Raw genomic sequence first — 14,891 nt, forward strand, 5'->3', positions numbered from 1 at the left:
TTATTTTCAGAGGCTGAAGCCTCGCCCTGGCATTGGCAGCAGATCGCGGGCAGCTTTCCCGCCCGGGGCGGGTGACGTCACCGCCCCCCACCCCTGCGGGTCGGGGATGCTTAACAAGCAGATGAGCACATGGAATCCTGGGAAAACAACCCAAATCCGCAGATGGCCTGTGCTCTGCACGAGGCTTACCGCGCCCTGCATTAGTGAAAGTGGATGCAGGCAGGTGGCGTGGCCTCTGACCCCTGCATCTGGAGCAGGGCTCTCTGGTGTCTGTGTGAAGCCAGTAGAGAGAGGCCTTGCTGCAGGGGTGGCGGGGCGGCGCCCTTGGAGGTGGCGTGCCCTCTGACCCCTGCATCTGGAGCTGGGCTCTGGTGTCTGTATGTAGCCAGTACAGAGAGGCCTTGCTGCAGGGGTGGCGGGGAGCGGCGCCCTTGGAGGTGGGGGGCCCTCTGACCCCTGCATCTGGAGCTGGGCTCTGGTGTCTGTATGTAGCCAGTACAGAGAGGCCTTGCTGCAGGAGCGGCGGGGAGCGGCGCCCTTGGAGGTGGTGGGGAGCTGCTAGGAAGAAGGGAGAATGCCTTCCTGTGCTCTTGAAAACAAAGTGCATTTAGGCCCAAATTTACCCAACTGTTCATGCAGCGCAGTCCATTAAGGGAACTTGAAGCGCTGCGTTGCGTGAAAGTAATTGAGCAGAAAGGCGCTATATTTACAAAGCTTAGGTGCTCTCGGGCCAATCCTTGCTCTGGCGCACTTGTCGCAGTCTGGCACCAACGCAGCCACCCGTGCGCCACAGTGCAAAAGTGCCTGCCTTGTGCAGGGCCGGACTGGGAAACAAAACCGGCCCTGGCAAAGTGCTCGGCCGGCCCCATCCCCCCCGGGGGGTTGTGGGTGCCGCCGATCTCTTTGCCAGGGCCGGTTTTGGGTCGATTTTGTTACAGGGCCGATCGGCCCTGTAACAAAAACGCCCCCAGGGGCCCCAAACCGGCCCCCCACCCGTGCGGCGCACCGGAGGATTGCCCGGTGCCCGCTACGGCCAGTCCGGGCCTGGCCTTGTGGTTAGAATAGTGTTTTGTGCGGGGAAACAACCTTACAATGCAACCATTACATCGCACTATACTTACAACACAGTCATTACATCGCAACATCCTTTACAAGGCATGTCACTACAACGCAGGCATTAGAATGCATACCATTACAACGCATGACACTACATTGCATGTCGCTACAATGCAGGCATTACAACGCATACCATTACAACGCATACCATTGAAGTTAGAATAGTTATTTTTAACCCCTACACTATCCAACACTTACCCTACTGTTGCACCCCCTGGAGTTAGAATAGAAATTTTTACCCCTACACTATCCAACACTTACTCTACTGTTGCACCCCCTGGAGTTAGAATAGTAATTTTTACCCCTACACTATCCAACACTTACCCTACTGTTGCACCCCCTGGAGTTAGAATAGTAATTTTTACCCCTACACTATCCAACACTTACTCTACTGTTGCACCCCCTGGAGTTAGAATAGTAATTTTTGCCCCTACACTTTCCAACACTTACCCTACTGTTGCACCCACTGGAGTTAGAATAGTAATTTTTACCCCTACACTATCCAACACTTACCCTACTGTTGCAGCCCCTGGAGTTAGAATAGTAATTTTTACCCCTACACTATCCAATACTTACTCTACTGTTGCACCCCCTGGAGTTAGAATAGTAATTTTTACCCCTACACTATCCAACACTTACCCTACTGTTGCACCCCCTGGAGTTAGAATAGTAATTTTACCCCTACACTATCCAATACTTACTCTACTGTTGCACCCCCTGGAGTTAGAATAGTAATTTTTACCCCTACACTATCCAACACTTACTCTACTGTTGCACCCCCTGGAGTTAGAATAGTAATTTTTATTCCTACACTATCCAACACTTACCCTACTGTTGCACCCCCTGGAGTTAGAATAGTAATTTTTACCCCTACACTATCCAACACTTACCCTACTGTTGCACCCCCTGGAGTTAGAATAGTAATTTTACCCCTACACTATCCAATACTTACTCTACTGTTGCACCCCCTGGAGTTAGAATAGTAATTTTTACCCCTACACTATCCAACACTTACTCTACTGTTGCACCCCCTGGAGTTAGAATAGTAATTTTTATTCCTACACTATCCAACACTTACCCTACTGTTGCACCCCCTGGAGTTAGAATAGTAATTTTCACCCATACACTATCCAACACTTACCCTACTGTTGCACCCCCTGGAGTTAGAATAGTAATTTTTACCCCTACACTATCCAACACTTACCCTACTGTTGCACCCCCTGGAGTTAGAATAGTAATTTTTACCCCTACACTATCCAACACTTACCTTACTGTTGCAACCCTGGAGTTAGAATAGTAATTTTTACCCCTACACTATCCAACACTTACCCTACTGTTGCACCCCCTGGAGTTAGAATAGTAATTTTTACCCCTACACTATCCAACACTTACCCTACTGTTGCACCCCCTGGAGTTAGAATAGTAATTTTTACCCCTACACTATCCAATACTTACCCTTCTGTTGCACCCCCTGGAGTTAGAATAGTAATTTTTACCCCTACACTATCCAACACTTACCTTACTGTTGCAACCCTGGAGTTAGAATAGTAATTTTTACCCCTACACTATCCAACACTTACCCTACTGTTGCACCCCCTGGAGTTAGAATAGTAATTTTTACCCCTACACTATCCAACACTTACCCTACTGTTGCACCCCCTGGAGTTAGAATAGTAATTTTTACCCCTACACTATCCAACACTTACCCTTCTGTTGCACCCCCTGGAGTTAGAATAGTAATTTTTACCCCTACACTATCCAACACTTACCTTACTGTTGCAACCCTGGAGTTAGAATAGTAATTTTTACCCCTACACTATCCAACACTTACCCTACTGTTGCACCCCCTGGAGTTAGAATAGTAATTTTTACCCCTACACTATCCAATACTTACCCTACTGTTGCACCCCCTGGAGTTAGAATAGTAATTTTTACCCCTATACCTTTCAATACTTACCTTAAATGCAATGTAATAGTATGCGTTGTAATGGTATGTGTTGTAAAGGTAGTATGCGATGTAATGGAATGCGTTGTAAAGGTAGTTTTTTTAAATGCTTTCTAATGTCATGCGATGTAATGGAATGTGTTGTAGTGGATGTTGCGATGTAAAAACTGTGTTGTAAGTGCATGCGTTGTAAATATATGCATTGTAACGTCATACATTCGTTTTGTGCAGGGAGACCTACCTGCACAAAAACTATTCCTTCAGGCTTACTCCTCCTTGTGCGTGTGCTGCAAACCCAGCTTTACAGACTTTAGTAAATATGGGTTTGTGTCAAAATCCATGGGTGAATGCACAGGAACGTCAATGCTCCACCCATCGAACCCATCTCCGACGCAAGGTAAGGCGAGGCAGCAGAAGGAGCTGCCTTGCAGTACTTTCTTTTTTTTACTGAGCCATGCGGAGCTGCACAAATTGTGCTTGGCGAGGCTTAGTAGAGGTACATTTTGCAGTGGGGCTGCGCGTGCGGAACCCAATTAAGCTCTTTATCTCCTTCCTTTGTTGTGCAAAGTTTAGTTTCATATTTGTAACTATGAAAACAGACCGGAAGTGCAAACGTTAGAGTACCCCATGTCAGACCCCCCGTGGAGGGGACCACAGGGAAGATGGTCACTGGGCCTCAACTAATAGGGTTGGAGTTGTTTTCCCTTGGTTTCTCGGGGTTCGTCCTACTGTGGCTCTGCAAACTGGGCCAAGTAAAACCCCTGGAGCACCTGATTCTCAGGGTCCAGTCACAGGCCTCTCAGGGAGGCAGTGTGAAAGGCAGCAGCCCAGGACTCAGTAGTCAACCAACAGACACAATAATGTACTCCACAGCCCAGTGCTTATCTTTTTGTTGACAATAAAACACTTTCATCACACAGCATAACATAACATGTGTATTTATAAAGTGCCTGTTCACCAGTAGGTCTCTTGGCGCTGAATAACAGATGTTTATTGTTACCCAACTCAATGGTACTCATTTTATCGACCTCAGATAGATGAAAGACTTAGTGGACTCGCCGGGATTTGAACCTGTGACCATGAGGTCGAACACAGGCCTCTGCACAGTCCACTGAGCCACCAGATTCAGCATAATGTAATACTGCACTGCACAATTTGGGGTTTCAGACATAGGGTAGCAATCCTATACGGGATTGTCAGTGAGGTGCTACAGCTGTTTGGGACCTTCCCTTGTTGATGGATTTTGATTGTAAAGCTGTGTAACACGGGACAAGACACTGAGTAGGCTCAGGTGCAGTTCAGTGAAATTACCCCAAACACAGATGTGCACAGCTGTTCAGTTTAGTTTGTTTTACCAGCTCAAGTACACAGAGTGAAAGCCATAAATTCATAGACAGAATTCTTTCCCAGTCTCTCATTCCACTCACAGTTTAGACCTCATGGTTACCTGTGTCTTGTAGATGTAGTTCTGGTGGTGCGGGCGGCTGCGTGCAGTGCTCCCTCTCCTGCGGCTGCCACCCCACTCAAAACTTGACAGCTGGGCTAGATCACAGTGGTGGCTAACACAGTGGCACTTGCTTTCTGTGGTATTGGCCTTCCTAGACCATGTGCAGAAGGGGTGCTTGGATGGCAAGGCCGCCCTCCAAGTCATTTGTCAATAAATGGATATTTTGGGGAGTTGGGGTGTCCAAGTCGATGAGGGCTCCCTTCTCAGCATGAATGAGGAATACCTGACTCCAGTGTCGGCAACACCTGCACTAGCCTTTCGGGCACACCGCAGGATGCCGCACACACATGGTGCACGGCAATTTCAAAGTCTTGCTGCAGTTCACAGCAAGAACCACTGCAGGAGACCAGGGAACATCTGCACACATTGTTCGCTCCTGGCTTTGCTCCCTTTCTCACTTTCTGTGGTTGCTCCTCTGACAGGAACACGCTGAACTTCTCCTTCGGTGCAATGTCTCCTCCTGCAGGGCCAGGTACGCTCCTTCACTTTCTCAGTAGGCAGTAGGCTTCTAGGCTCCAGGCAGAGCCTTAGCTCCTCCAGCAGAAAGCACTGACTTCAGGTGATGTCTCTTAACCTCTGGGAGACTGTCTGCCACAAGCTGTGGACACACATCGGTCCTTCGAGTACTCTGAAGAGCGCTCCCTTCCTCGGTCACGAAGTACTTGGAATTAGAGCAGAGTGGGCAGGTTTGGATCTCACTTTGTACATTTATTTCCAGACAGGAGTTGTGGCTCTACCTTCTAAGGTGTCAGGACCAGTTTGGTTGACTCTCTTTCAAATATTACTTTCTGGCTGCTCCTCAGACACAGCCTTTGTGCAAGGTGATGCCTCTCACAACAGTGAGCAATGATGCTGGCTCCAAGCAGCAGTATCCACAAGGGCACAATGAAGTGTGCGGTCTCTGCGTCTGGCTGTCAATAGCCTTCCAGAGGTAGGAATCAGGAACAGACACAGGTCACGCCTTGCCTGGAAATGGTCCTATCTTGAACAACAGAAACTGCAGTCTAACTCCTCACTCCTCTCCTCCAACAACTGGCAGTGCTTAGGGAGCTCTCAGCAGTTTTCTGCTAACAAGGAATTGCATTTCACTGCTGTGTATGGGCCTCTACCCTCCAGCCTCAGGAAGCAGTCAACACAGTTTCACTGTCTATGGAAGATGCATCGCCCTCCATCTTGTGCCAGGGTAAAGCAAGGGCCATTCAAAATGGATCCCACCGGTCCCAATACTCAGATTTTCCCCACACACGAGTGCTGCCACCATACTTGCGAGACACACTCACTGCACGTATACACACAGTTGATATTCACATGGAATGTCGGTGCAAGGGTCTAGTATGCACATAATGGAGGAACTTTACACAAGAGGAGTCAGTAGACACAGAGAAAAAGGACTGGTCACCTTAATGATTCACAAAACTCAGTACCTTCCATTACTGCTTTCTGTGCCTTAACCAGGGCATGGGCAGCTGTCCTGTGCCTCCTATGAGGGCACCCTTTGCGCATCCCTCCAGGCCACAGAACAGGTTCTGTACCTTGCATTACCAGAGAATGGCCTAGGCTCTGTGCTTACACTAGATTAATGTTGTGTTAAGGCCAAACACAAAAGTCCAGATACCGGTTCTACATACAGTCAGGTGTTCCGGGTAGGGCTAAACACTTGTTTAACAGGCAGGGGACATCTTCATCCCAACACCTCTGTTTTGCATAAAGCCCCTAACTTTTCTGGTTACAGGATGTTACCAGGGACCTCTCCCATGCATCAATATTTTTGTTAAAAATGACCACACAAACACATCAAAGCACTCATATTGTGTAAATGCACGACGAGTTCCTTTCTGCTTTCAACAGCGTGGCACCAGAATACCGCGCAGAAATATCGCCTGGCAAAGATATTGTGTCCTAAATATCATTTACAAAAGTATTGCCCAGAAAAAATTAATGATAGGAATTTTACATCCAATGGAGTGATGTGTTTATGAATTATATTTAGAGTACTATAGCAATGCCAAATGGTATTTCTGGTATGGATAGTCTGACAGATAATCTCTTTCATCTGGCCACCTCTGTGGTATTCTGCCTCTGGTGAAATATACGCTTTCTGGGAGTGTAAACCTGGCTCCAGTCTGGAATACAGTACAGGTTCCAGAAGAGATGTCTGCCCAGCAAAATGCCACTGGCAGTGGATGGGACCTCACACCCCATTGGTCCATTGAAAGGCATCACAAGAAATGGCATCATGTGCACTTGGCTCTGATGCATCACAGGAAGTTGCATCACTTGGCCCTGATGCATCACAGGAAGTTGCATCATGTGGCTTTTGACCCTTGTGCTATCACATGAAGTGAAAAGGCTCCTGGTGAGGATTTCTTCGATGTAGGCACATTTCTGACAAATTGCTCAGGAATCTTAGTTGAGGATTTACTATTGGTCTCTGTGTGATGAGAGATCTGAATAAGGCATCTGTTTCTCTCTGTTTGCGAATCTAGCCATTGCACCATTAATAAAAGAATGATTAACAAATAGAAATAAAATACAACGTGAAAAATACCTTCTTTGAGAAGTTCACTATTTCTTTCGAAATGTAGCCGTCAGGCGAAGTAGGACAGCATTTTAAGAAAAGAGACAGAAATAACCTAGCCTTAACCAGAATGTTGTGCACATGTGCAGTAGCACAAAATGTTGTGTAGAAAAAAGGCAGTGCCTTGATACTTAGTAAAAACACACAAAGCCAGAGACTGGATATTAGCCTTGCTGGTCTGCACCTTGGTGCCTTAAAGACCATATGGGCCCCGATTCACAAAACTAACTTAAGGCAAACTCCTAAATTTACTACCATTTTCGTATTCACAGAAGGCTCTTACTCATTTATGAGTAAGTGCCTTCTGTGAATCCCAAAATAAGTAAACTTGTTTTGGTATTCACAGAAGGCACTTACGCATTTTGGTATTAACAAAAAGCACTTACTCATCAATGAGTAAGTGCCTTCTGTGAATACCAAAATGAGTACGTTAAAACTATAGAATAGACATTATTCAATCTCTCTACTCATTTTGAGCCAAAATTCGTCCACCAGGAGAACTAATAAACTGATTTTGCAATTAAACAACAATAATTACACATCACTGTTTCATGATAGGCAAACGTCCTACACAACCCAACAACCATGGAACAGAGAAAGTACAGCATAGGACATGTCTGGACATAAAGATTGATTGATTGATTCCCACATATATAGATCACGTTTCAATGCGCTGGACATATATATGCATTATAGAGTGACCCATTGGGTACTTAATAAGAGCCTCTTCATGTCCTGGTGAGGGGGCTGCAGGTAATTCAGACCAGTGGTAAATTTATATTTTGCTTGTGTACTCAGATTAACAAAGCCTAGAACTTACATAGGAAATGTGGATCAGATCTTTGTGCATTTGGGATTTGAACCTAGTGGGAGAATAAAAACCTGGACAGGTGGAATTTTAAAGTTTGGTCTGGTGACATGCGAGAAACTTTCCACCGAAGAGCAAGGAGAAGCATTTTGTGTTTGATGAAGCAAGGCATCTTGACAACTGCCGCCTCTCTTGTGGCCATCAAGGCTGCAGTTGCATGGCGTCTGTTGCTTGTCAAGCTGCTGCCTCTCTTGTGGCCATCAAGGCTGCAGTTGCATGGCGTCTGTTGCTTGTCAAGCTGCTGCCTCTCTTGTGGCCATCAAGGCTGCAGTTGCATGGTGTCTGTTGCTTGTCAAGCTGCTGCCTCTCTTGTGGCCATCAAGGCTGCAGTTGCATGGCGTCTGTTGCTTGTCAAGCTGCTGCCTCTCTTGTGGCCATCAAGGCTGCAGTTGCATGGCGTCTGTTGCTTGTCAAGCTGCTGCCTCTCTTGTGGCCATCAAGGCTGCAGTTGCATGGCGTCTGTTGCTTGTCAAGCTGCTGCCTCTCTTGTGGCCATCAAGGCTGCAGTTGCAAGGCGTCTGTTGCTTGTCAAGCTGCCGCCTCTCTTGTGGCCATCAAGGCTGCAGTTGCATGGCGTCTGTTGCTTGTCAAGCTGCTGCCTCTCTTGTGGCCATCAAGGCTGCAGTTGCATGGCGTCTGTTGCTTGTCAAGCTGCTGCCTCTCTTGTGGCCATCAAGGCTGCAGTTGCATGGCGTCTGTTGCTTGTCAAGCTGCCGCCTCTCTTGTGGCCATCAAGGCTGCAGTTGCATGGCGTCTGTTGCTGGTCAAGCTGCGGCCTCTCTTGGTGAACTCTCTTGCAGCTTCGGCTCACCTCTGTGCTCCCCAAGGCCCGGGTAGCATCTGCGTTGTCTTTTGGGTGGTGATGCTGAGAGGTAGAGCTTAGGGATTAGGGCCTTCAGTTGGCAGCGATGGCTGCTGGAATCACTGTTGGTGTTGGTAGTTCACATCTAGAAGTGGTTGTGTTTCTTGGACCTCATCCATTGGGTGTCTTAGCATAAAAGTGCATAGATACAGTTCCACAGTGGCTTTCGTGTGCAATCTTTCCATAGGCAATGATGTAAGCATTCGGCATGGCGTGGTTTTGCTGGATCTCATGTGCGTGGTTTTGGCTTAGACTGGCGGGTGCTCTGGGGTTTCAGGTCAGTTTGCCTGGGGTAGGCATGTTAAGACTACAAGTGTAGTTGCTGTGGCCTAGTGTGCCCTTCTGATTCGGTAATGACTTGCAGGGGTATGTGTGTGTCAGCTTGGAGCTAGCAGTGCATGAAAGCGAGCTGGCGGTGGCTGTTGCTTTTGTGTTAGATGTGGTGTACTGTATACAAACTAGGTGATGGCTCATTCCACTCATGGGCAGGTGTGGTTTTGTATGAGAGAGCAGAATAGTTAAGTGCTTGAGTGGAATCAACTTATGGGGTGGGTGGCTAGCACTTTCATTTGGAATAAGACTTTGTCGTGGCCATTGCTCTGGAGCCTGTAGCTGTCAACGTATATTGTTAAAGTTGTTTGAGGGGGTGTTACCTCGTAGCACAGGATGTATTACTGAGATTGCCAGGCAGAGGACTGTTTATGTATTGTAGTATGAACAATAGAGCAGGTTGTATGGGGACTCCTGGGAAATGCAGCATGATTTGTGTGTGATGGGTAGTGGCAGATGTGTCCCCTCAGTGGCAGTCCCTACTTTGCCTTGAACCTGTCTGTAGATGTGTCTCACGTTCAGTGCCCTGAATCCAGGGTGTAAAATCCTAAAGGGTGTGGGGCGGAGGAGAGAGTATACATCCGCTTAAAACATTTTTCTATGACACCAAAATAACAAACATCCTATATAGGAAACCAGAGATATGAATTGTTACAGATTAACCACTGTATAGATCTTAAAAACATAAAGTGCAAACTTGGGAAATCTGGTCGCGTTTAATTGGGATAAAGTCAAAGTTTATGGCCGACCACGATAAAGCCCTGGTTAGATACACTAAGTGGGAGACCGCGGTCAAAATGTTATCTTTAGGCCCAGAAACTTTTCTGGAGGATTTTCTCTCAACGTCTTGTGTTCCCCTCCAGCTGGCTGATTTAAATGCGATATGGTTGGATTGCTTTTCCACAAGGCCCCGGTCAAATCCTACAAGCCTGGAACTCCAGAGATTTCAGCGGGACGTACCTGAAATCCAGGCCGGATCTCAGCTGAAGGTTGAGTCTCAACGTTGGGTGGATACACTTACGGAGCTTTTTCCCAAAATTCCTCCTACCTTTTCCAATGTTCTGGAACTTCTTCCCGAAGTTCCTCTTGAGGGTTCAACGTGTCTAAAACACATATCCAGGGGTCTAGAAGTTCCCACAATGCACCTGGCCAAAGTCCACTGGAGGCACTCCAGGACGGGGACTTCTGGGGGAGGATGGTGCAGGGAAGCTCTGTGAATCTGTTGCTTTCAGGAAGTCCACTCCTGAACCTTTTTTAAGCAAGGCAAAGTCCTCAGGGCTGTAGTTCCAAGTGTGCAACAGGAGCCATCCTTCGGGGAGTAATGCTGTATGGAGGAGACAAGGGCTCCAGCAGGGCAATCCTTCTTACTGTAATTTCAGGCAGCACATTTGAGTTGGAGTTGCTTTGCAGCTCTCACATATATATTCAATGACCTCGGGTGACAAGCAGGGGGGCACCCCTGCCCAATGAGGTGTCGGGTTCCACCCAAAAGCATGACAGCATCCTCCAAAGTGTGGCATAGTTTTGCCCCGCAAAGCACTGCACTTGGAAATTTAAGATGGAGATTGTATTGTATTGTATTTATTGCTTATTGAGCGCAGCTGTCACCCAAAGGGTATCCTGGCGCTGAGACCTAACCGTGCATCTATTAAAAAGCTACATTACTCTGGGGAACAAGTAAGTTTTAAGGCTCTTTTTAAAAGTGAGCAGATCAGGGCAACTCCTTAATGTCAAGGGGAGAGTGTTCCACAGCGTGGCAGCCGCAAAACTAAAAGCGCGACCACCCATTCTCGTTCTATTGATTTTAGGGACTTTTGCCAGGAACGCCGAAGATGATCTTAAAGGTCTGGCTGCCTGATACCAGAGGAAGAGAGTCTGAAGAGGTATTGGTCCCAGTCCATGCAGGGCCCTAAAAACAAGGCAGAGAGCCTTAAACACAATTCTCTGCTGGACTGGGAGCCAGTGCAAATCGGCCAAAGCTGCCGATGAAGAGGCGGACCGTGGTCGAGACAAGGCCAGTTTAGCGGCCATATTCTGTATCCTTTGGAGCTTTAGGACCAGAGTCTTCGGGGCACCCAGAAGTAGTGCGTTGCAGTAGTCAATCCTACTGAGAATGGAACTACGCACTACCTCAGCTCTGGAGCCCCGTGGGAGAAGTGGCAAGATTTTCCGTAGAGCACGGAGCAAACCCATACATGTTGCTGCCGTTTTGTTTATGGAGGCATCAAGCTGCAAATTGGGTTCGAATAGAACTCCCAGGTTGCAAGCTGACTCTGCCGCCTCCACCGAGCCCGGGATGGACACTGGCCAAAAATCGGCCGGTAGTGTACGGGGAGTTCGGTCCAAGGAGCAGTGGAGTACCTCCGTTTTTGACCCATTGAATTGCAACGCATTGGCTCGCAGCCATGCTGCTGTGGCTGCCATACAACGGTGAAAGGCATCCCTTGAAATGGTCTCTGATCCCTCAAATGAAAAGATCAACTGAGTGTCATCGGCATAGTTGACAACAGATATGCCGAATGACTTTATCAGTGCTATCAAGGGACGGAGATATATATTAAATAGGATCGGGCTAATTGCCGATCCTTGAGGGACTCCTTGTTTCACCCGCCTAGTGGCTGATCGAAAAGGTGGTAGTGCCACGGCTTGTTGTCGGTTATCCAAATAGGACGTGAGCCAGTCTAGGGCCAGACCGCACACTCCCGCACTCCGAAGACGGCCAAGTAGTACTTCATGGTCCACCGTGTCGAACGCGGCCGACATGTCAAGTAGCACCAAGAATGCAGACTTGCCCTTGTCGACTCGCGTTCGCAGATCATCCAACACGGTGACCAAGGCCGTCTCGGTGCCGTGCGCTGGCCTGAAGCCAAATTGTGCAGTATCCAGACATAGATTTGTTTCTAGGAAGTTGGATAAGGCTCTTGTGACCCATCTCTCGAGGATTTTTATCGCAAATGGTAGTAGCGAAATTGGCCTGTAATTAGCCGAGCAGAGAGGGTCCAGAGAAGCCTTTTTCAACAGGGGTGTTACAATAGCCAACTTCCAGCTGTCTGGGACTGACGCTGTGGATCTTCTTTCCTTTGGAGTAAGAGCTGGCTAAACCAGCTTACTAGTGTGGCTCATTTCCATTAACAATCCACCTCCTGCACATTCCATTCCCGGGCCTGACGTCTGGTTTGGGTTACCGGAAGAGGGGGTAGGCCTGGCTGGCATTCCTTACTGTCCTGCTCTCTTTGAACCCCAGTTTGATTTACCTAGCCCCCGACCTGGCCTGTTCTGTGCAGCTTCAGAGCCTTCCTCATCAGGACACCTCTGCTCTATACGGCCACTTATCACTTCATCAAAGCAGCCTGGCTAAGACTGTTTAGGCTGACCAATCAGGAATGGGTGCTAGAAGGCTGAAATTTGGCTCACATAAAAGAAAGTTGTATACCTTTTTTTCTGTACTTGTCATGATAAATTCAACAGTAGCAACTCATTAGATTTATCATAGTCAATCTTTTAAGTCTTTGAATGATATTTTTAGTCCCTCCCTAGCAATAGTTATAATTAAATAACTTTTCAAATGTCTACAATAAGGGAAAAACGGAGGTGGCAGTTTTTTCCTCACCAAAGCGTATAAAACATCTTTTATAATTTCCCGGCTTATAATTGCATGGCACCTCACCACTGGGGCCCTTAGAGGATATCTCTTAGCTGTAAAAAAAAGGGAGAATGCCACTTTGGTAGTACGTGTACCACCAAAGTCGAATGTGCATGTAATTTACTTTTAAATACTGCAAAGCAAGGCTGTCTTTAAAAAGCACAACAGGCAACACAGCAGTGTACACTCCAGTGCAGGAAATCTACTGGGCCTCCAAACCTCCCTGACCTATTATATAGTAGGGACATACAAGATCAATTGCCTAAATTGTAATTATACCTAATCACCGTATACCTTGTTGATCAGAGCACTGACCCTGGGGCTGGGATGCAGAGCCCAGGGCACAGTCGGAGTCAGTTTCCACTAGTATCAGTCAAAAAATGGGGGTGAACAGGGCCGAAAAAATGACTTTTTCACAGGGGTGAAGAGAGCATAATGCAATTCATTAGAAAATAAAGAAGATAGAGCTAACAAATCATTACGGAATAAAGAAAACATATACTTAATCCTATAGTAAATAAGGGTGTTCTGCCGCCAATTTATTAGGGGATAAAGTTAGTCAATGGCCAATTCAGCTAGTGGCAAAAGGGGACTATAGTCAATTCTTTTAGAAGAGAAAGGATTTCTCCTGTCAACTGGGTATGAAAATGCAAATAATCACATAAAATCAGCGATCAATAAAAGAAGTTTACATCCAACTCAACAAGGCTCGGGGGAGTGGAATGTGACAGGTGTCATTGAAATGCTGTTGGTTCTATTGTTCTTTCTAGATGGACTCGTGCAAATACATGTTCATGCCTAAAGGGATCATTTTACTCTATCAAGAGTTTGTCATTCACTTAAAAGCAGCACAAGGAGTCTACTACCAGTTCTTAATGGTGTAGTATCAATGCCCTACTGCATGGGGAACTATGTGATAGCTACTACATGACACTGTTTGATAGCTATCTCTAGCAATAGTTTACTGTTACTGTTTATAAACATAAGCTGACCTTACAACAATGGTAGGTGAGTTCCTCATTAACATAAACTAACAATGGTCCTTTTTCCCTTCTTTGCCACGATGGCCGCAGATCTACATCCAGACCACCACGCTCACGGTGTCCATGAGCCTGAGCGCCTCGGTCTCTCTGGGCATGCTCTACGTGCCGAAGGTCTACATCATCGTGTTCCACCCTGAGCAGAACGTGCAGAAGCGCAAGCGCAGCTTCAAAGCCGTGGCCACGGCAGCCACCATGTCCACGCGGCTGTCGCAGAAGCACAGCGATCGGCAGAACGGAGAGACCAAGAGCGCCCCCGATGAGAAGAAGGTGGACAGTAAGTAATGGCTAAGTATGTATCGACTTTCTTTTTCTTCTTCCTCCTCGTCTGGCCGTCCTTCCATCCTCTCCGGAAACAGAACCTTCTCCTCGTCCTTTGTCCTGCACCTGCCTGTAAGTATCCTCGGTCCAGCATAGTTCCACTCCTCCTGCTGGACACCCATCCTGTAGCTCAGCAGATAGATTTCCTCATAGATACATCTCCTGTGGGACTTCCTCAGGGTCTCGACCGGTCTTTTGGTTGGATCAACAGCCTGGGCGGTTCCACTCCTGCCTTTGGTCCCCAGTACAAACCTGCCAACTCTTTCTGTTTGAAAGAATCATACCTACATTTTGGCTGAAGTTATCTTTTGCACATTTTTTTAAAATTATCTTTAATCATTCTGTCCCCTAACACAATTCCATAATTCATTGAAATAATTTGAGAGTGACAAATTCAACATTTATTCCAATGTTCCTCGATTTCGACTGTTGGCCGGTATGTCCTGGTACGACCTAGGATCTAGAACACCACCGTCTCCTAAAACTCAAGTTATCCGTCTGTGCCCATACCACCACTGTCCTGCCTCTGATGCTGCCTCCCAGTGTGACCTTAGACACAGAGCTCGATGTAGCCATATGTCAGCATACCCGTTTATGGGAACAGTATTCTCCTTCTTCTGACAGCGGCCCTAACACCAAGATCACCATCCCAGAAGGAGTGTGTTCTTGAATCTAAGTCAG

The 14,891-nt window shown here is 47.1% G+C and overlaps 1 protein-coding gene across 2 annotated transcripts in view; it reads left to right on the forward strand.

The window, feature by feature from the left end:
- LOC147684426 (metabotropic glutamate receptor 6-like) overlaps positions 1 to 14,891 on the forward strand; it is a 197,328-nt gene that overhangs the window by 156,567 nt on the left and 25,870 nt on the right. The window contains exon 9 of one of the 2 annotated variants that reach the window (XM_086940357.1): positions 13,923 to 14,181. In XM_086940357.1, the coding sequence (XP_086796483.1) occupies positions 13,923 to 14,174 (252 nt within the window). In that variant the 3' untranslated portion in view covers positions 14,175 to 14,181. The remainder of the gene's footprint in view (positions 1 to 13,922; positions 14,182 to 14,891) is intronic. The other variant, XM_086940356.1, reaches the window with a different exon arrangement.

This window comes from Lissotriton vulgaris, chromosome 10, assembly GCF_964263255.1.
Source record: "Lissotriton vulgaris chromosome 10, aLisVul1.2, whole genome shotgun sequence".
In the NCBI taxonomy this organism is placed as follows: Eukaryota; Metazoa; Chordata; class Amphibia; order Caudata; family Salamandridae; genus Lissotriton; species Lissotriton vulgaris.